General features: G+C 49.3%; 2 protein-coding genes across 5 annotated transcripts in view; one reads left to right on the forward strand and one right to left on the reverse strand.

The window, feature by feature from the left end:
* The window catches only part of PGPEP1L (pyroglutamyl-peptidase I like), a 41,883-nt gene extending 24,759 nt beyond the window's left edge, over positions 1-17,124 (forward strand). Inside the window, exons 3-5 of one of the 3 annotated variants that reach the window (XM_008533233.2) lie at positions 6,399-6,521; positions 7,568-7,794; positions 8,503-9,267. In XM_008533233.2, the coding sequence (XP_008531455.2) occupies positions 6,399-6,521; positions 7,568-7,794; positions 8,503-8,743 (591 nt within the window). In that variant the 3' untranslated portion in view covers positions 8,744-9,267. Of the gene's footprint in view, positions 1-6,137; positions 6,373-6,398; positions 6,522-7,567; positions 7,795-8,502; positions 9,268-10,922 lie in introns of those variants that run through there. The other 2 variants (XM_070619943.1, XM_070619947.1) reach the window with 2 other exon arrangements.
* IGF1R (insulin like growth factor 1 receptor) overlaps positions 12,214-20,324 on the reverse strand; it is a 291,645-nt gene continuing 283,534 nt past the window's right edge. For both annotated transcript variants that reach the window (XM_070619913.1, XM_070619922.1), the window contains exon 21: positions 12,214-19,793. In XM_070619913.1, the coding sequence (XP_070476014.1) occupies positions 19,412-19,793 (382 nt within the window). In that variant the 3' untranslated portion in view covers positions 12,214-19,411. The remainder of the gene's footprint in view (positions 19,794-20,324) is intronic.

Here is a 20,324-nt window from a genome sequence, read left to right on the forward strand (position 1 = left end):
TCTTCCTGCTCTGGGTTTTTCTGTGTCGCTAAGTTGTTTGTAAGACTGTTTTGAGTGTCTGTGTTAGACGCAGCTGATAGATATCCTACACCTAACACGTCAGGCCTCCGCCCATCTCTGTGGCTTCTTCCTCCTCTTGATGAGCCCCTCCCAGCTCTGGCTTTAGCTTCCTTCTCTCTCTGTGGTGGGGGAGGCGGGGATCCAGACGGGATGGTGTTGAACCCCAGGCCTGGGTCTCAGCTACCACCTGATGGCTCCCTGGTCGTCCCTTCCAACCCAGCAGATCAAGAGGAATCTGTTATGATTCCTTCTTCCACTGTCATCCCCAGAACACCGCCCCTCCACGCCCCCCAAGACCCTCAGCCAGAGCCCAGGGCAGAGATTGCATGCAAGAGGTGCCTCGTCCACATCCGACAATGGATGGATGACTGAGGGAAAGAAGAACAAGGAAGGAGGAAGGAGGAAGGGCGGAAGTGAGGAGGGGAGGGAAGGATGGGAGGAAAGGATGAAAAGACAGGAGGGAGAGAGGGAGGGAGGCAGGTCTTTGCACACATCTCCAAGCCTCACTATTCCTTTCTGGGCACGCTCCTGCTGACCCTCCAAGCCCCAGTCGGAGGCTCCTCCCTGTGGTCCTCTCAGGCTGCACATCCACGTGTGTAGGCTGGCTTAACCTTCATAGCAAGCCCTAGGAAGGAGGCCCGTTATCCCCATGTTTTACAGATAGGGAAACTGAGGCTCGGCAAGTTTCAACAATTCGCCCAAACTCACGCAGTCGGCAGTGGAAGAAGTGGGGTTTGGGCTCCTTGTCTCTTACCCCCAGGCTTCCCCAGCCCAGCAGGGGCCCAGCCTGCCCTCAAACCAGGACTCCTGTCATCACTGCCCATTTCTGGTCCCAGTCCTCATCTCCTCCGTGAATGTGACCCTCAGGCCACGCCCTGCCCTGAGCGGAGGACAGCACAGCAGGCACTGGGGGAGTCTTTCTTGAGAGACTGACTGAAGCCATGCTTTCCTGCTTCTGGTGCTAGCCCCAAGCTCTCGTGTGATAAGGGAAGAATCCGATTTTGGAAAAACAGCAACTGTTTTGCAACACCAGCTGGTGCCACAGCCTCGGTGGATTTGAAAAAAATTCAGAGAGCAACTGGTGTCTTTTTTCCTTCCTTCAGTTCCCTTTGTTAAACTTGCATGTGTTCCTGGTGACCAGATTTTGGAAGACATGGAGACAGGAAGACTTGGGAGAAAGAGGCAGAAGGCAGGGCTCCCTGCTTCCCCAGGACCTTTGCAACGGATGGGGTTCAGGCTTTTTTGAGGGATTATGGGCCCGGCATGGGCAGTCGGCACCCGAGCCTGCCCATTCCTCGGGCTGGAGCATGACCCTGGAGGCCACCTTGGTGAGGGTGGTTGCTCCGGACTCCCCACTTTAGCACACTCTGCAACTCTAGCTGAGAAAATGTGCCAGTCCGGAAAGCACAACCCCCTGGCTCTCTGGAGGCCTGCACAGAAGTGACACCCCCTTTCCTAAACAACCAGCCCTTCTCCGCAGAAGGCGTGGTGGCAGCCAGCGGCCTGGCGTCTGTTTGTGCAGCATGTTCTACTCACTGCTTCTGACGGACCCAGGCGCATCAAATTCTAATAAATGTCACTTTTGATAAATTCCTCTTGCATGACTTTCTCAAATGAATATGGGCTAATTAGAAGCATTGATCCCCCACAGAAAGCCCCCATTATGTGCCAGCACATAATAATGTAATATTTGTGAAAACCCCTCTGATGTTTAATTATCCCCATTTCACAGATTAGAAAACTGACGTGCACCAAGGTTCAATAATATGCCCAAGTGGATCTATTGAAAGGTGGAAGAGCCAGGTCTCAAACCCATGTCTTTCTGACCCCCAAGCCCATGCCTTTCCCTGCGGAGCTACGGTTGGGGTCTGGCTCTGCACATTGCCCCCTTCTGCCCTGCGTCCTCCTCAACCCAGGCTTAGGCTGGCGATGACCCCCAGCTTGGCTTATTTCTCTAAAGTGCCCTTTGTGCCATGAGTCACAGTGTAGGTGATCCAGGACACCAAGTGTGTGTGTGCGCACTCATGCGTGTGTGCATGTTTGAGAGAGGGAGAGCAGAGTGTCCACATGAGGCAGTGCCTGGAGGCTTGCTCCATGTTTCCAGTTGGAAAGAGCTCCTCAATATCTCAAATCGGATCCCGACGGCAGTCCCGGGTCATCTGCGGCCCCTCAAGCTTTATAACGAGCTGGATGGATGAGCTGGCATGTATCTCAAACTCGACCAGGCCTCATCTCATTAGCAACTGGAAGGCCTCTATTGGTCAGCCCCGGGGCTGCTAGAACGCAATACCACAGACTGGGTGCCGAAACAGCAGACGTTTATTTCTCACAGTTCTCGAGGCTGGAGAGTCCCCGATCAAGGCAGCAGCAGCTTCGCTTCCTGGTGGGAGCCCTCTTCTTAGGTGGCAGACGGCCGCCTGCTGTGTCCTCACCTGGCAGAGAAAGAAAGGCTCTGGGCTCTTCATCTTCTTGTAAGGACGCTAATCTCATCCTGGGGGCCCCACCGTCCTGACCTCATTTAAAGCTAATTACCTCCCAGGGGGCTCATCTCCAAATACTGTCACATGCCAGGTTAGAGGGGACACAAACATTCAGTCCCTAGAAGCCCCCTACACGGATACATCCAACCACCCCTCCTGGTGACCTCAGAACGGCTGCAGACCTCCATCGCTGTGCAAGCAGCTCGGCCAGGCCCACGCAAGGCCTGTGGCCAGGGGAGGCTGCAGGTGCTCTCCTGTCGGCCCTCCATCCTCCAGGGGGATGTCTGCTGGGTCCAGTTGGTCTTCCCCCTACTTGAAGGGCTCCAGGGGGACCAGCAAGGGTTGGGACTTCCAGCCCCGCAGCGTGAGTGACAATGGTTGCTTCCTCCCAGGGGAGGCTGGCTGCACCTTAGCAGAGTCCCTGTCACTGGTGACAGGGCAGATCCCCCAAGCTGCAGGCTCTGCCTTCATCAGGACAACTGTGGAGGGAAAGAGGAAGAGGGTGACATTCTAATTAGGAAGAAAAAATATACCAGGAAGATACAGGAGAATAATTTCAAGGCAACACGTGAACAAGTTCAAGTTTATAGTGGCCCACAATTCCTTATCTGAAATTCCGATATCCAAAGACCTGTAAAAATTAGAAGTTTTTAAAAAGTTATTTGGTGGCAAAAAGTGACCTGAGTTGATATGAGGCAACGTGTGACATCTGTGGCTGGTTATGGAGTGCAGCGCCAGACCAGCAGCTCCGCTGGAATCCAGCCCGTGGATTCTAATGTCAGCCTGAAGTCCAGTGTGTTTGAGCACCAGATCAGAAGCTGGAAAGGAAATACCTGATGAACAGAAGTGGGACCTTCTAATCTCCTGGGCCTCATCTTTCAGATAAGTAAAATACACAGGGGACTCAAGTCTAACGTCAAATGCCCTCCCTTCCACGCCAGCTCTATGAATGCCAAGGAGATCTACGGTTTGGCTTCCCTGCACTTTCTACTTTGGCAAGAGTGATGCTCTCATGGACTAAGAGAGTTATGGATTGAGTTGTGTGCCCCCAAAAGATGTTGAAGTCCCCACCCCCAGTACCTGTGACTCTGCTCTTATGTGGACAGGGTCTTTGCAAACAGTCAAGTTAAGATGAGGTCGTTAGGGTGGGCTCTAATCCAATATGACTAGTGTCCTCAGAAAACAGGGAAATCTGGACACAGAGACAGACATGCCCAGAGGGAAGGCTATGTGAAGATTGGCGTCATGCTGCCACAAGCCAAGGAGAGTCTAGGGCTACCAGAAGCTGAAAGAAGCAAGCTAGGATCCTTCTACAGGGCTCAGAGGCAGCACCGCCCTGCTGCCACCTTGATTTGGGACTTCTTTCCTGCAGGACCCTGAGATGATAAGGTTCTGTTCTGAGCCATCCCGTCTATAGTCCGTTATCATCACAGCCACAGGAAACTGACTCTCCCCGAACCCAGCCCCTAAACTCAGGCAGCAGCTGGAGGGTCTTTGACAAGACATCCAGAGGCTCTCTCTTCTCTCCTTCCTCAGCTGGCTTGAGGTGGGCTGGAAAGAAAAACCTATGGTGGAGAAAAAAACCGGGGTTCCTGTTGTGGCTTGCCTTGTCTGGGCTTTACGTTAGAGCCAGCTCTGAAGCAGAGCTGCGTTCTTATGTGAAGAGGAGGCATTGACCAATCACTGCTGGGCTGGGGGGTGGGGGGACTGGAGGAGTTGCTGAGCCAGAGAGGGCCTGCCCCTGCCCGGCTCAGGGTGGATGTCTCTGTCCCAGGGCACTGCTTTCTTTGCAGGCTTACTGAGCATAATTAATCAATGTTTCCATTGCCAACCAAACTAGGACAGCTCTTCAGGGCACAGCCCTGAAAGCAGATTCCCAGGCAACTCTATTTGGTTCTGAGGCTCCTGTGCAGCCTTTTCTCAGAGCCAGACCCCATGAGAACTCTGCTGAGTAGAAGAAACTCATTCTGCCCGGATGGTTGGGTTCCAAGAAGCAGCCCTGAGCCAAGCCAAGGACTCCTTATCCTCATGACAGAGCCAAAGGTGACCCAAGAGTGGTGCCTTCCAGCCCCCACTCCCTGAATTGGGAGCATCCTGAAGGAGCTGGGGCCGGTGCAACCTTGCTCAACCCCTGCAGGACAGGGGACCCAGATGGCGTCACAAGGAACTCGGGCTTGTCTAGAACCCCCTTGGTCTGTTGGGCCCTTGGAATGTCCAGCTGGAAGCTCAGCCCACTTCCTCTATGGCCCTCCAGCCCACTGCCCTGTGTGGCCTGGCTCTCCTTCCTGCCTCCCACCATCAATCAGGCAAATGAATTCTCCCTCAAGGCCCAAGTGGGGATGTGGTCTTGGCATTTACTTTTGGAAATGAACAAAGCCTGAGCTGGTCAAGGGAACTGGGCTTCTGAGGTGGTATCTGGAGGACAGAGCAGAGCCCCTCAGGAAGGCTGACCTGGTTGAGGACAGACCTGAGACACCAAAAGTCAGCCAGAAGGAACACAGCCCTCCTGTGGAAAGCAGCACAGGCAGACCCACATCTGGACACGCCATCCCCGCCCGGCTCCTCCACAGCCCAGGGCCAGGCCCTGGAATCTCCTGCCTGCAATCTTAGGGCAGACCAGACAGCCCTTGCTGTACCCTCGACCCAGCGATGCATGCTCCTGGATGTCCTGAAATGCCAGGAAAGGGAGTCAAGAAAAATGGAGATGCTAATCCAAAACCATCTTGCTGACAAGCACGGCTCCTGGTACAGGGAAAGGATTTGGCCTTTTCAGGATGATCTTTAGTTTCCTAATTCAACTTTTACCAACAGTGAAATGCACACCTCTAAGATCTCACTCTCCTGCTTTTCTCCCTTCCAAACTGTCTGCCATTTCTCCTGCCCTTGGAAGAGGATGCTCCCTGACCTTGAGTTTTCTCCATAGCCCTTCTCCTCCTCTCCCTGTGTGGGCGACATCTAGATCTCACCTAGACTCGTGGCTTTTGCTGCCCTGACTTGCCAGCGTCTCCCCAGAAGCCTCTCTGTGAGCTCCAAGCACACAGAGCAGAGGGACCAACTTCCTTTGGGTCCTTCAAACTCAGCAGTCCAAAGTCAACCCTAAGGAGCCCTCCAGCCCACTCCGCCGCCTCCTCCATCCTCAGGAGGCAGCTCTGACTCATTCGCGCCTGTGCACAATGCTTAGATGGCTTCCTTTTGCCCTAAGGATCAAATCCAACCTCTAAGACTCAATCTGGCTTCCACAGACTTCTCTAGCTTTGTTCTCATCCTTCCCTGATGTGTAGTGCCGTCGATACATTATTGGGGTGGTGGGTTACTTCTCAAAATGCCTGGGGGTGCTACAGGCAGTTAATGCACGGATCCAAGTCCAGGGTGCTAAACGCCCTGTCCTTGGAGGTGCAGGGCACACAGAAGAAGGCTTCTGCCCTCCACCCCCAGCCTGCCGCCGCCAGAGTGCCAAGTCATACCACGTTTCTCAAAGGCCTCAGGCTCTCATGCTGCCCTGTTTCTCTGCAGCTCCCTCTGCCTGGCACGCCCTTCTCCTCTTCGTCACCTGGCTCACCCTGTTCTGTGCCTTAGAACTCCCTGCATCCCCTCTGTGAACTATGTCCCAACCCGCAGGCTGGATCAGACATGCCTCTGGGGTACCACACCTCGATGGGAACGGCTTCCTGGGGCCTCCAGAGGCAGGAACCATGGCGCTTCTGCCGGCCCCTTGCCACTGTGTGAGCTCCTTGAGGGCAGGGTCTAGGCCCACGGAAGACCCCTGGGAGTGGCATGGATGATCCCAAGTGTTGGCTTTTCAGGGACTCCCCCTGGCCCTCCATCAAACGAGGTGAGTCTGCCTGCTTCTTTCTGCAGGAGCTCTCCAAGCTGGGCCTGGGGAGTGACAGGGAGGTGGAGCTGCGGACTCTTCAGCTGCCTGTGGATTACAGGGAGGTGAAGCAGAGGGTCACCAGAATCTGGGAAGATCTTCAACCGCAAGTAAATGACAGCTGGGGAGGCGGTGGGGCAGGAGTAGGCGTAGGAGGCTGAAGACGTGGTGGAGCCCCAGAGCCCAGGAACCCCTGGACCCTCATTCTAGGGTTGATGGCTGAAGTGCACCCTGCCCCCACATCCCACCAGTAAGGTCCCAGCCGATTTTGTAAGGTCCTGGGTCTGTTTGCAAAAGTTTAAGCTGAAATATAGCATAGCTCTTGGAAAGAGACTCTGGAGAGAGAGAAGGAAGAAAAGAAATGAAAGCTTTATTCCCAGTCAGGGCTCAAAGACAGTTTCCAGCTAACAGAGAGGCAGGCCACTGGGTTAGGTCCCAGCCCTGCCCGTGCAGAGCAGGTTGGCTGTGAGGTGGGACATGAGGCGAGGACCTTTTGGGCCTTGGGGAGTAGTTGGAGGGTCGCTCACACTGGGAGGTGGGAGAGTAGCCCATCCGGGGAGGGCCCATCTTCATCACACAGCCTGTTTTATTCAAACAGAGTTAATACATAAAAAAACGGGTACAAATATCCAAAAAAACTAAGACCAGATGATGAGATTAACAAAACCTACACCACCAAACCATTAAGACAACACCCCAAATGTTTTGATAAAACATTCAGCAGCTATTTTTCAAAGAGGAAGAATAATCATCTAAAAAAGTTCGAACAATATTTTGTTAGGCTGTTTCTAACTTCCTTTATTAGAGTTTCATAAAAGAGATGGAAGATTGCACTGCAATGCTAAGCTTCTCCAGATACCAGCTTCAATACCAGCTGGACCCCAGGGAAAGAAAGGGAGTATGCCACCCTGTGAGAATATTTTGAAACACACAAGTATTTGAATTAAATGCCACATGGGTCTCTGTCCAGCTGTTCTTGTTCCAGCACATTCGTTAGGGGAGCAGGCCGGGATCACGGCTGCAAGGCAGATCTGGGGTGTGAGATGATTGGCACTCGAGCTCTCCCTCAGCTTGGCCCTTCTCCCACACCTGGGGAGCTGAGCAGACCTCAGTTTCCCTCTTTCTCAGCCTGTTCATCTCACGTGTGTTTACACAGCTCGCGGTACACGTGGGCTTGGACGCCACGGCCAAGGCCATCGTTCTGGAGCAGTGCGGCAAGAACCGCGGCTACCGGGATGCCGACATCCGGGGCTTCCGGCCCGACCGCGGCGTGTGCCTTCCGCATGGCCCGGAAGTGATCACCTCGCGGGTCAGCATGAAGACGGTCAGCAGGCGCGTGGCTGTGGAGGGCGTGGAGGTGGCGTTTTCCCGGGATGCAGGCAGGTATGTTCTGTGGGTGTCGGCTGACTGAGCAGGTAGGGGAGAAGGAATGGCTGCAGCGTCACTGTTTCTTCTGGAATGCCCCCGGTTTTCCTTCAGGAGGCCATCCTGTAGCCCCTCCAGGCCAGCACGTTGCTCACAGCCAACTGCGGCCTCGGTTCCAAGGCCCGTTCTCCAAACCCGGCCTTTGGAGCATTGACAGAGAAGACGTGGAAAGGCGTATTTTGAGAGCCACTAACATTTTATAGATGCTTTATTTTTATTTTTATTTATTGCAGCCAAAGTTGTGAGTTAAGTATTCTGATTTAGCCCCAAAGATTAATTTACCTTTGTTTTCCCAAACTCTGACCTTCCCACCCCCTAGTAGGTAGTTTCTCCTGCCCCCAAAAAGTAAAGGAACGAATGACTCAATGCAGACGTGGATGAGACAGGTTCTCGGGGCAAAGGTGTTTTGACTAGGTCGAAAATCTAGTCCCTTCCCAGGTTTGGTCACTTGCTGGTTAGCGGACCACGAGGCCAAGAGCCAGTCTCTCCCCACCTCATTCCCAGCAACATGTTCTTTCTGAGGCAGAACAACAAAACCTAAGTCTCCCAGGGCAAGTCCTGCCTCCTCATGTTTTGAGGATGCTGCATTCTTTGTGAGTTCTGCTCACATTTCATTGAGGTTTGAGGTTGGTCCAAGGAGTAATGTGGTGTTTCCTGTGGTTGCAGATATGTCTGCGATTACACCTACTACCTGTCTTTGCATCATGGAAATGGGTGTGCGGTGCTTGTCCACGTCCCTCCACTATCTCGTTGGCTCCCCGCCAGTCTGCTGGGAAAAGCCCTGCAAGTCATCATCCAGGAAATGCTGGAGGAGACTGAGAAAGCCCGAGCTCAAAGCCTGGTTTGCAGAAAACTCAACCTTGGTGATTCCAGCCAAGGGGAACCTATTGGGGGACTGCTCCTTTAGAGAAAATGAAATGTTTCAATTCTGTGTGCAGAGTTCAACTGTGCTTTGAGAGGCTTTTTAAAAAATTGCTTGTAAAACAGTTTACACAGAGAAAAAAATTGTGAATTAGCCCAACGAAATCAAGAAGGGTTATTTTATTGTCAGAAGAGAGAAGAACACTCTGAAAGGCAGACATTTCACAAGGGATTAACTAGCTTCAGTTATGGTTTTCAAGACAATAAAATGAAATCCTAGTAATTTTTCTTTTTTCTCTTAAAAGACCATGCAGCGGGCCTGTGTGGTCCTGCCCAGATTGCAGGAACCACGGACCTGTTCTGCAGAGCCCCATGTGTTGAGTCGATCCATGCTCAGCTGGCCATGGGGAAACACATATGTAGCTACCACTCGAGCGCCCCATTCCTGGCCTCCGAGCTCTGGCATGCAGGTGCTGTGGACAGCTTCTGAGCCACTGAGTCTCTAGTGTTTGGTTTTTCTTTTGTTATAAAATTGTGGTAAAATAAACATAAAATTTACCATTTAAACCATTTTGAAGTGTTCAGTGGCATTATGTACATTAACTTGTGCACCCATCACTACCATCTGTCTCTAAAACTCTCATCATCCCAGACCGAAACTCTGTCCCCACTAGACAGTCTTTCTCCCCACCCTCCCCCCAGCGCTTGGCAAGCGTTATTCTACCCCCCATCTCTGAATTTGACTGCCCTAGGGACCTCATATAAACGGGATCACGTTTGTTCTTTGGTGACTGGCTTATTTCACTCAGCATAATGTCTTCAAGGTTCATCCACGTTGCAGCATGAGTCTGAATTTCCTGCCTTTTTAAGGCTGAATAATATTTCATCATATGTATAGACCACATTTTGTTTATCCCCTCACCTTTTCATGGACTCTGGGTTGCTTCCACCTTTTGGTTCTTGTGAATATTACTACTTGGAACACTGGTGTGTGCAAATATCTGTTAGAGTCCCTGATTTCAGTTCTTTTGTGTATATGTCTAAAAGTGGAATTGCTGAATCATAAGGTTATTCTATGTTTAATTTTTTGAGGAACTGCCATACTCTTTTTCATGGCAGCTATACCATTTTGTATTCTGACCAGTAGCATTTGGTCTTAAAGCAAAGGTCAATAGCTAGGTTTAGCTTCTCTGCCATGGTCAGTACTATCCCCAACTTTTTAGAAACAGAATCTCCCCTCTGCATCTTTCATTTTGCCTGTATGCCACTGTACTGGGTCTTGTGCCAAGGTGGTCATAGCAAGGTTTTGCTTGTCCCGTGTTTTCTGGGGGCAAATTTCTATTGGGAACCCCATTAGCAACATTGTTCTTTAGAGGAAGGGGTTGAAGGTGGCTAAGCTCTGGGAAATTTCTTGTTACGTTGGTGTGCTCTCAACTATCATTTCCCACTTAATTACATTAAAAAAATCATTGTCACTTAGTGCCCAGATTCATTCACTGTAAGAGAAAGCATCTTCAACTTAGTAACAAAAGAACTGGGCAGGCCTTGCTTGTCCTGCCGTTAGCCCTTCAGCATACTTGTGCCTTTGGAGTAGACTTTACAGGACTCCCTTTGCAAATTAAACTGGCTCACTTGACATAAAACAGATCAAAGTCACAGTGTAGCAGATCAAAGCCAGCAAGTGGGGTGGGATGGTCTGGGCAGTATGCGTGGGTCCGGCTGCACGGTTGTTAATGTGGAGAGTCTTCTATATTTGTAGGCAAACACCTGCTACCCAGAGCCCTGGATCCCCCTTCTTCTAACTCCTGTCTCAGGACAGTGGCAAGCAGGGGGCCTCTGGGACCTGGCTCCAGTGTTATTTCAAATTGATTAGTGCCAAATCATACATATTTTACAAACTTTTAGAAGTCATCCAGGTGGGAGGCCCAGACCTCCCTCTTGATGAATGTCCCCGTCATCGCCCCCTCTGTGGCCTCCAAAGTTCTTTACGAAGAACTCCAGAGGGCCTGTTCACGTGCTAGTCTAAGTGGTCTGCCATCCCCTGTTGATACACACTGGGGTCTGTTTAGTTATGGTTGATATGCGGCAGTTCTGAGTCAGTTTGAAAGTTGACACAGCTTCAAAAGGCTGAGCCCTCAGTTGGACATTTAATAGCTGGGGGGTCTTGAGCATGTCTGTGTATTTACTGTCTATAAAACGGAGTAATAAAAATGCTTCCTTTGCAGAGTTGTTGTGGAGATCCAGGGAGAGAATGGATGTGAAAGTCAGTCAGCGATGAGAGAACACTATAAAAATACACAGCTTCCTGAGTATGGGCTGGTAGCTGGACCTGTGAGGGTAAATATAGCAATAGCCCTGCTGGGTTTGTGGTCTTAAGAAGTGGCACGGTGGGGAGAGGTTCTAACACTTCGAAAGACCCAGCACCTTCAGCCTCAAGAGAAATTGCTGCTCCTTCTGGCTGAGGACAAGTGTGGAACACACCATGGCAATCAGGACGTGCGGCGTCAACCAACCAGGAACGTGGGAGGGCCACACCGGACTCCTGCTTCCACCCCACCCGCAGCCCAGACATCCATCTGAGCCTCAGAAACGAGCTGCCTTTAGTCACCGGTCATCTAGTGACTCCCGAGTGCCAGGCACTCTGTGACAAGCGTGAGCAGACACCCTGGGGCAACATCAAGTTTGAGAGAGCACCCTCTTAGGCCTTTTGTTTTCAGGTCCAAATCCTCATGAGACTCACAGGTCTTCGGTAAGCATGGCCTTTGGTTTCTGGCTACTGCCCACCCTTGTCATTTAGCCCTTTATCTGGGGGCCTCATTTTTTTACTGGAGTATAATTTCCCATGATCAAAGTTTAGTGAATGATCACTTTGTCCTCCTGATGTGTCTAAGCATCTCTGGGGTGATTCTAGAACATTCACAACTTGTTTCCTTTGAACATATAATTTACATTTCCTACCATAACCATTTCTCCCTGACAAAGATAATGATGCTTGGATTCTGGAGGCCCTGGGGCAGGCCAAGAGCATCAGCCAGAAAGTAAGTAACATTTCTGAGGACCTCCTGGGAGCCGCATCCTGGTGCCCGTCCGCGGTTCTCACTGGCACCCTCTGAGGAGGTGCACTGGCCATGAGGTACCAACAAGGACAAGGAAGCGTGAAGACTTTAAGTCGTTGCCCCAGTCACCCAGATCAAACCTGCCTTGGCCTGCCTTTAGTCAGTGGAAGGTATAGGAAAAGTCTACAAATCAGTCAAAAATGAAATACAGATTTCTGTATTTTATGTATTCAAATTTTCTCCTAGCTGATTTAATGGAGTCAGAAACAGAATATCTTCCCTGACTTCACCAGCAATTTGCATGCTGAGAAGGTTCAGCTGTCAGCAAGCAAGCAGAGTCTCACACGGAACACCTCCGAGCGACATGTGTGAACACAAATGCCACCCGTAGCTCAGCTTCCCAGCCTCAGAAGTGTGCTGATTCTTCCAGAAAGGGGGGAACAGAATCAGAGACCAAAAATGCATACAGAATTCTTTTATTTAACTTAAACCATGTAGTACTTTAACTACTAGAAAAAAGCAGAGTAAGAGAAACTAAAGTTGCTTTAGCTTCAGCCATTCAAAATAGACAAAGTTTCTTTTTTTCATAATGTAAAGAATCCAAAGTATATCGCAATAACAGGAATAAATTCTTACAACAGAATATACAAAAACATTTTGAAATTTTTTTCATCTACTGATTTTTTTATATAAACAGAGGAATTTTTTTTAGGAATAATTTATACACAGAAAGTCATTTTATGTAACAAATTGGCCATGTTATTACCTTTTTTTTTCCTTTTTTTAAAAAACTTTTTTTTTTAAACAAGAAAACTCAGAAAATGCATTATTTGCGATGCATCCATTCCATCGCGCCTTCTGGTTTGATTTTTTTCTGTCCCAGAGGTAGACAAACTCTGGCAAACCTCTCACCTCAACCTCACTGGCTTAGAAAGCAGACAGGTGTTTTTGCCAAGCATCTATTCCACCTGTGGATGTGTCTACGCAACGCCAAAGATCCGAATGAAAAATTGAAAACAAAAACCAAATTGTTTCTGGACCTTTCTCCCATATAGTGCAAAACATCCAGATGTTTCCAATGATGGGGATTTTGTGGAGTTGTGTAGAACATGGCCAACAATCCATTGGGAGCTAGAGGAAATGGAGTCAAACAAAAAAAACTTTTGTGTAGTTTTTATTAAAAAGAACTTGTTTTGTATTGGAAAAATGTATCTTCGGTGTTCTGCCTTAAATAAAAATAAATAGGGTCTCTTCCTTGCTTTAACAAAGCATTGATCATGATACAGGGCATGTAGGCAAACGGCCTGCGTGCACCAGAATTATCCTCTTTTGTGTGCTAAGTCTGTGTGCGGCGGTCACTGGGCAAACCGTTAGCTGTGCGGTCCAGTCGTTCCATCTCCAGGCATCGCGCAACAATGGCAAATGCCAGAGCTACCAGACCAGATGCTCAGTGGCGCCCTGGGCGCCGCTGCACTGCAGCACCTCTGCTGTTTCCTTGGCCAATGAGGTTATTTCAGTCTGTTAAAGTAGCTACACTCCAAAGGGAAATGACCAGTAAAAGATGATCCCCTTCCCAACCAGAGGGTTCTGGAAGACCAAGATACTGAAGATACAGAACTACCGCAATCATCATCATTCCTTTGTTATAAACTAGGGCACAAAGCATGGGAGAAAAGAGGGTGAACCACGTCTTGGGTCAGGGAAAAATCGTTTTTTGGCATATTGTAAAGCTAGCTAGTAAACAGGTGTCCTAAAAAAAAATGGATCACAAACATACATTTGCACACACAGAGAAAAAAAGTGTCTTTAAATTATTTTCGGCAATTATAAACTACAAACATTTTATAAAATTATTCTATGTCCTTACAAAAATGCAATGAAACATTTAATTAGTTCTTGTAAACCAGATCTTCGTCAACTGACTACCCGTAATCTACTGGACTTAAGAGCCCTATTGAAAACGCTAATGAGTGACTAATTAAAACAATGTTTACCAGAAAGATGTGGACACACACAAACGTGGACATACAGATGAGTGATCATTATGTTCTTGCATAAACAAAATAAAACAAAACTCTAAAAGTCATGCCCCAGAACTGACAACTGACAGGTGTGATGCAGTTCGAGTTCTTGAACAGTTTGACTTAACTCCGCGATAACAGTTTCCAAAGTAGGATGTTAGTTTTATTTGTTGAAACCAAACGCCCACGGATGACTCTTGAGCCTTGATGTGGTCTGAAACACCTTCAGAAACCTTCAGAAACCATCAAGTTCAGAACATGGCCCACACTTCTTCCAAGCCCTGTACCCTTCTGCTCGCAATTCTTCTCTTCATGTCGTGTCATGACCCGTTAATGGTTTCCTACTGCCTGATCATTCCACCATCAAGGAGTGTTCATCTGCTTTTTCTCTAAATGACCAACTAGTCATCTAAGCTGGAGGCCAAAAATGAAACCCTCTGGCCTGTCCAAGGTCTGTATCTTCAGCATCTCTGGCAACAGAGGTTCAATCTAACAACATCCTCTCTCGAAGTTCTCATTTGTGCCACCAACTACGTCAGAGGGGAGTAAGAAAGTTTGACTTTCATCACTGGTTCTTAAAGAGTGGATCTCTGGTCCATATCTCCCAATGCTGCTTAGCCCAGGAAATGAAAAGACAGCTGACAAACACAAAAGTAACATTAACAAAAGAACAAACCCCAAACTTTAAATGCATTACTGGGACTGCTGGAATGGGCCAAGGCATACCATGGAGCATTACTGTCAACTGGAGGGTGCCTACGTTTTGGAAAGGAGTTGCCTTCAACACTGTCTGGCCACCTTGGGAGGACCCAACAGTGACAGCTGAGGACCTTGGACCAAGCATCCTAGCCTTCTCACCGATCTGAGCTAGTGTGACCTTGCCACAACAGCGGCCTGTATCATGTACAGCCACCTGCCACCCCAGAGGTGGGCTGCTGAGAAAGACGCTTCGGTGGAACACACTGGCCTAGAATTTGGCATCATACTTGGCTTGTAAATCTGTTATCCCAACTGAAACACATGACTTCATGCCAAGTATTTTACCATTGGGTAGTTCCACAATAACCACTTTTCTGTTTTACCAAGCCACTTTTCCTACCATTGCAGTGTTGTTCCGAGTCATACGAAACAGGCTGGAAGGAGAGGCCAGTGTTGGCCACGAACACGGTCTTCTATCTTCAAGGAGGAAAGCTCATTCCAACTGTGTATCAAATGTCACAACATCCCATAAAGGAGACCTGGGGTGGTCAGGGTCTCACACAGCTGCAGTTCAACAATGTCTCCAGAATACACCAGCTCCTGCTGCCTCAGGGAAGGGCTGTGTGTGATAATGTTTTAACGCTCACATCAATTGAATGATGTGCCTCAGTGGTTCATGTCACTTCAAGCAGTGTGAGCTGCTGTCAGAAGGAGGTTGCATGGAAAATGCCACAACTCAGCTAGATTAAATTATTTGGAGCATACAAAAGAGAAAAATCAAGAAGAGGTGGGGAAATGAGCATAAAATTAGGCTAGAACTGTGGAGAGATGCCTTGGTATAGTCAAGGTGGGTGGTTTGGTCCAGTAAAATGACTGCACCATCACACAAGCATCATTTTCGCGTTTATTTAAGTGTTTCTGAAGCATTTGTTATGATGGGCACTATGCTATTAGTGTTTTCTTTCTATTTAAAGAAAAACCACCTACATAAAACAAAAACAAAATGACACCAACAACTCGGACAGTTTAAACAAAACCCTATAACCAGCTGAATGATCTGCAGAAATCCAGTTGTGGAAACCGGTAGGTATGTGCAAAAGAGAGAAGAGGCCACTATTCCAAGGGGTCACCTACAGTGTGGAAGAAGAAAACCCTGATCGAACAGTATTTCTCAATGACCTTACGATCCCAGGGGACTTGGGAAAGGAGAGTAGTATTCTTGCAGGAGGGAAAATGCTCCTGAGCTTAACTGCAGTACTGGAACTTTAAAGGAGCCATCCACACTTTGGGAAAACCCCCACCATGTTTCCCAGATAAAATCACCAGTGCCTGTAAGAGCAGCTGCTGGAATGGGGAAGGCACCATCCACCCCTGTGAGCAGCAGGACAGCGGGATGGAGGCACAGCCCTGGCGGGAGGCGTGACACCCCAGAAGGAGGCTCTGTGCCGACCACCAGCCCTTTCCAGCCCAAAGGTTTGGTACATCTTTGTTTTCCCCTGGGGGAGGAAGTGGTGAGGGTAGTGTTGGAGAACAGTCTGGAGAGAGAGAAGGGGACTTTTGTCCTCTGTACATTCTACGTGGGACTGGCTGTTAGGTCAGGAACCTCTGCATTCTTGAACAGAAGGCCTGGCGGACCGAGCTCTCAAAGTGCTGACACGGTGCCCGGCCAACGTGAACCTGCTGGGGCACAGGCCGGGGCTAGGGCTGCAAACCAAACCCACACACTGCCAAGTGGGCTTCCAACAGCGACTGTCTGCCCCCGGGCACTTCCTACCCTCAAAACCTGGGTCACCACTGCTCTTCCAATGATGGAATATGTTCGTCATTCAATCTGCACAAAGTAGTTGGTTTCAAAGACAACCAGCCTGGGCCGGCTGGAGGCCTCCACTGCGTGCTGGGCGCGCCCCCCTCACAGCAGGCAAGGGCCAGCTGGGAGGGGATCCTAACGCCTCACAGCCTCTAGGAAACAAGGTAGGAGAAGAACAAAAGCAACGCAAAACAAGACATCTCAGACGAAGGCAAGCGGTCTGCGAGGAGCCCAGGGAGTGAGTGCTGCTCCGCCCCCGACGCAGCCTGGCCTCTCCCTGCCTCACCTGGTGCGTGCGGCCTGTGGTGTGGATGAGGTTACCAGTATCAACGGCATATTGTCAGGTGCTGAGAAATGTGAGATGTATTCTTTTTATATATACACATATAAAAAATAAGAGTGAGGTAGATAAATGTTTGGGGAAAAAACAACACAAAAAAACAAAAACTGTCCTGTCTTACACGCACACGCACACACACACAAAAACCCTTTTCTCAGTATTTAAATTCATAATGGGGCTTCTCTACAGTGATTGAAACTGGTATCACAAAATAAATTAAAAGAAAACTCCTACATATAATTCCTTCTTAATTACCTTTTTTCTTTTTTCATTTTTTCATTTTTTTAAAGGGAAAAACTATGGCACAGAGGCTAGAGAAAATCGTGGGACTGAAACTACTGACAAGCAAAAAAGCACTACAAACTTCCTTTTTTGTGTTTAATCTCCAGTCACAACTAGCAATCACTGTATTTTAACTTTGTTCTTACTCATAAACATTTCCATCCCAGAAGCAACTCTTGTGCTGTCATCACTCTGGTGAGAAGTGCTAAAAACTAAACAAAACAAGACCCCCGGGCCGAGGACTTGGACTCCTGGCCAAGGAAAAGCGCGCCAGCGCCAGGGCTCTGGTCCCCTGGGAGTGAGCATGGGCTCCTCGGCCACTTTGGTGCCCGCACTGCCCCAACCTGGTCCTCAGGCCGGTAGACTGGGCGGTGGGCTTGCTGACACCCCGAGGATGCGCCCCTGTGCCTCACTCCCCGCAAGTGCCAGGGAGGACCCTGGGGATTTTCAGGTTCTAAAGACAGGTAGGTCGGTCTGGAGGGTGGTGGCGGAAGGCCACAGAGGGGCTCGCTGGACCACGTTCCGCTGCACCCTTGGACTCAGCAGCTGTTTTTCATGGGATGGAAGGATTAAATATCCATTAAAAAAAAGTAATCCAAATACCTAGTGTCTGCAGTTAAAACTGCTGTTGTACCCAAGAATTAAAAAAATAGATAGATGTGTGTCACAACCAGAACAAAGGCAAGGGAAAGAGAAGGTGAGGCTTTTCAACAACGGTGACTATCAACACTGAACAAGGATGTGCGAAATATTTAACCTTTGTTTTCTGACCTGAGTTTGTATCATGTCTTGCACTGTAACAGACTCAAATGCTATGTGAGAGCAGGCTGAGTAGGGGCGTGTGGCACCCCGGGACTGTGGCCCCAGGGGCGGCGCCGCCTTCTGCCCACCGCCTTCCCTCACCAGCCTCGTGCCCACAGAGCCTACGGGTTAGAACAGAACTGACGGGGTGGGGCTGGGGGGAGGGGAGGATGTATTTATCAAAAGGCATCAAACAGTTCATGGCAAATTATGTTATATAAGTATCAATTACTGGGAAAAGAGGAAGAAAGTCACGCACTCTAGTACAAAGCATAAGAAGTTTCTTGGAGTGAGCAGAAAGGGAAGAAGGGTAGACCTGAAGGTTTTCATAGATTAAATCCACAAAGATAAAGAACAAAAAAAATAGCAGCTTTTTTTTCTGTACAGACGTATAGATGAATATCTGAACCGTAAAAAAGTTATAAAAGTGACATTAAAGACGATGTGTATGCAAATGTTTCATGGTCTAACATAGAACTGTAAGACCCATGAAGAAGTCCTAGTAACAGAGAAAATGTCAACAAAGCTTAGAATGCTTGAATCCATTTACTGCTTTTCTTCTTACTGTTGTGGTGGTGTTTGAATTTCTTTCCTTGCAAACCTGCATAAACAGTTGGGCTGAGTCCCTGGAAACCCCTTCCCATCTGTGTCCTTGGGGGCTGGGAGGGGAGCTGGGGCGGGGACAGGAGACTGGCACGTGCGCGACCTTTACTCAGAGCCTGTCTTCCAGGCTCTCGACAGGGCCTGTTTTCTCCAGAATTCCTGGGGCTAGAAGGTGGGGGTGAGGAGGTGGGGCAAGGAAGCCAGTTCAGCTTCTCCCCGTCTTCACTGAGAGAAAGTCCCATTCTGTCCAGTTCCCCCAAAACATAACCTAGTCAGAAGCAATCAGACCTGTGTGACCGCGAGACTTGAACAGAACACCAGGGGATGATCAGATGGAGTGCATCACCAGCGTGGCGCTTAAACGGAGGGCCCAGACACCATGCTCGCCCCATGCCTCTGGAAACAAGAAAACAAGTGCAGGGGTTGTGAGGGAGAAGGTTCAGGGTTTTGGCAGAATTTGGCAGCGTTAAAATGGTAACAACCTTGGATGAATGATGGCCCTTTTTAAGTTTCATGTCCCTAAAAAGGTGAGAGATATAGTTAAAAAATTCCGTCTCAACATGTTTTTTATAAAGACCTACGGTGACAGGCAGGTGTGTACAGGGGCAATGTGGGGCCACAGGGAGGACACTATTTCCTCAATCTGATAAAAAGGGTGTCCTGGCTGGGTCTGCGGCAAATGTTTTTCCATTATGAAGCAGAAGGAAAGAGAAAGGTGTGAGAAAGAGACATGAGAGAGGCGAGAGACAGAGAGAGAGACCAGAGAGACTGGGGTGAGAGAGAGAGATGACAGAAGAGACAAGGAAAGAGAGTGAGGAGACTCAATTCTCAAGTGTTCTGTTGCTATTAAGTGTTGTCATTAAGGTTCTTAAAGGCCCATGTCAGTTAAGGGTTTGGGTAGGGAAATAAAAAGCTGCTTGCATATTGAAAAAAGGAACATCCCAAATGTGTTTACTGCAGAGAAGCCGTCTCCCGTGGGCAGCAATGGCAGTTCTGGAGATCCACTGAGGTACAGGAGGCTGTGAATAGATTGTTAAAACTCTCTCCCCCCACCCGCCGAGCGTGCACACACGTGACTGTCTGCACGGGATTCGGGATCCAAGGATCAGCAGGTCGAAGACTGGGGCAGAGGCAAGGCCCTCTCGTTCTTGCGTCCCCCGTTCATGTGCGCGTAAGGCTGTCTCTCATCAAAGCTGGCTCGGAGAACCAGCACGCCAGGGCCTGGGCCGTTCTCGGCCTTGTGTCCTGAGTGTCTGTCGGGCAGCGGCAGGGAGGACGAGGAGGCGGAGGGGTCCAGGGGGACACTCTCCATGTTCTCCGGCTCCAGGTCCAGCTCCTCTGGCTCGGGTGGCTTGTTCTCCTCGCTATAGTAGAAGGAGACCTCCCGAAAGCCAGACTCCATCTCGTCCTTGATGCTGCTGATGATCTCCAGGAAGGAAGGCCTCATCTTGGGGTTGTACTGCCAGCACATGCGCATCAGCTCAAACCTGAGGTGAAGACAGACAGAGGATGGGCCGGACCTGGAATGGTGTACATGGCCAAGCAGCCTCCGGGGCCACTTGCTGTGGTTTTCCCACCTATATGCGTACAGCGAGAGCACTGAAAACAGTTCTGCTGCTTCTCTGAGTCTCTGGCTTTCCTTCTTGATGGCCCAAGAAGGCTTTAGCTTCTCCTGACTTATGTCCTACCACTGGATCCACCTCTCCCAGAACCCAGGACCTAAGACCCTGCACAGTACAAAACCCAAACTCTCATTTCCTGGGAAGGACAAATCTACGCTCACAGGGCCTGTTATCGCACAGATTATTTATGGGGACAGTGCTAAGAAAAAAACAACAACAAACCCAGCTTTCTATTTGAAGCATCTCTTGCAGCCACTTATTAAACCTTATTTCCAGAATTAGAATGCAGGAAACCTCTGGTTCTTCAACTAATAAGGTTGAGGAGTGATCAGAGCTTTCCCAACAGTGATTTCTCTTTTAACTCCAGCTATGCTGTTTCTAAGCTTCCTCCTGGTG

Source organism: Equus przewalskii, chromosome 1 (assembly GCF_037783145.1).
Source record: "Equus przewalskii isolate Varuska chromosome 1, EquPr2, whole genome shotgun sequence".
NCBI lineage: Eukaryota > Metazoa > Chordata > Mammalia > Perissodactyla > Equidae > Equus > Equus przewalskii.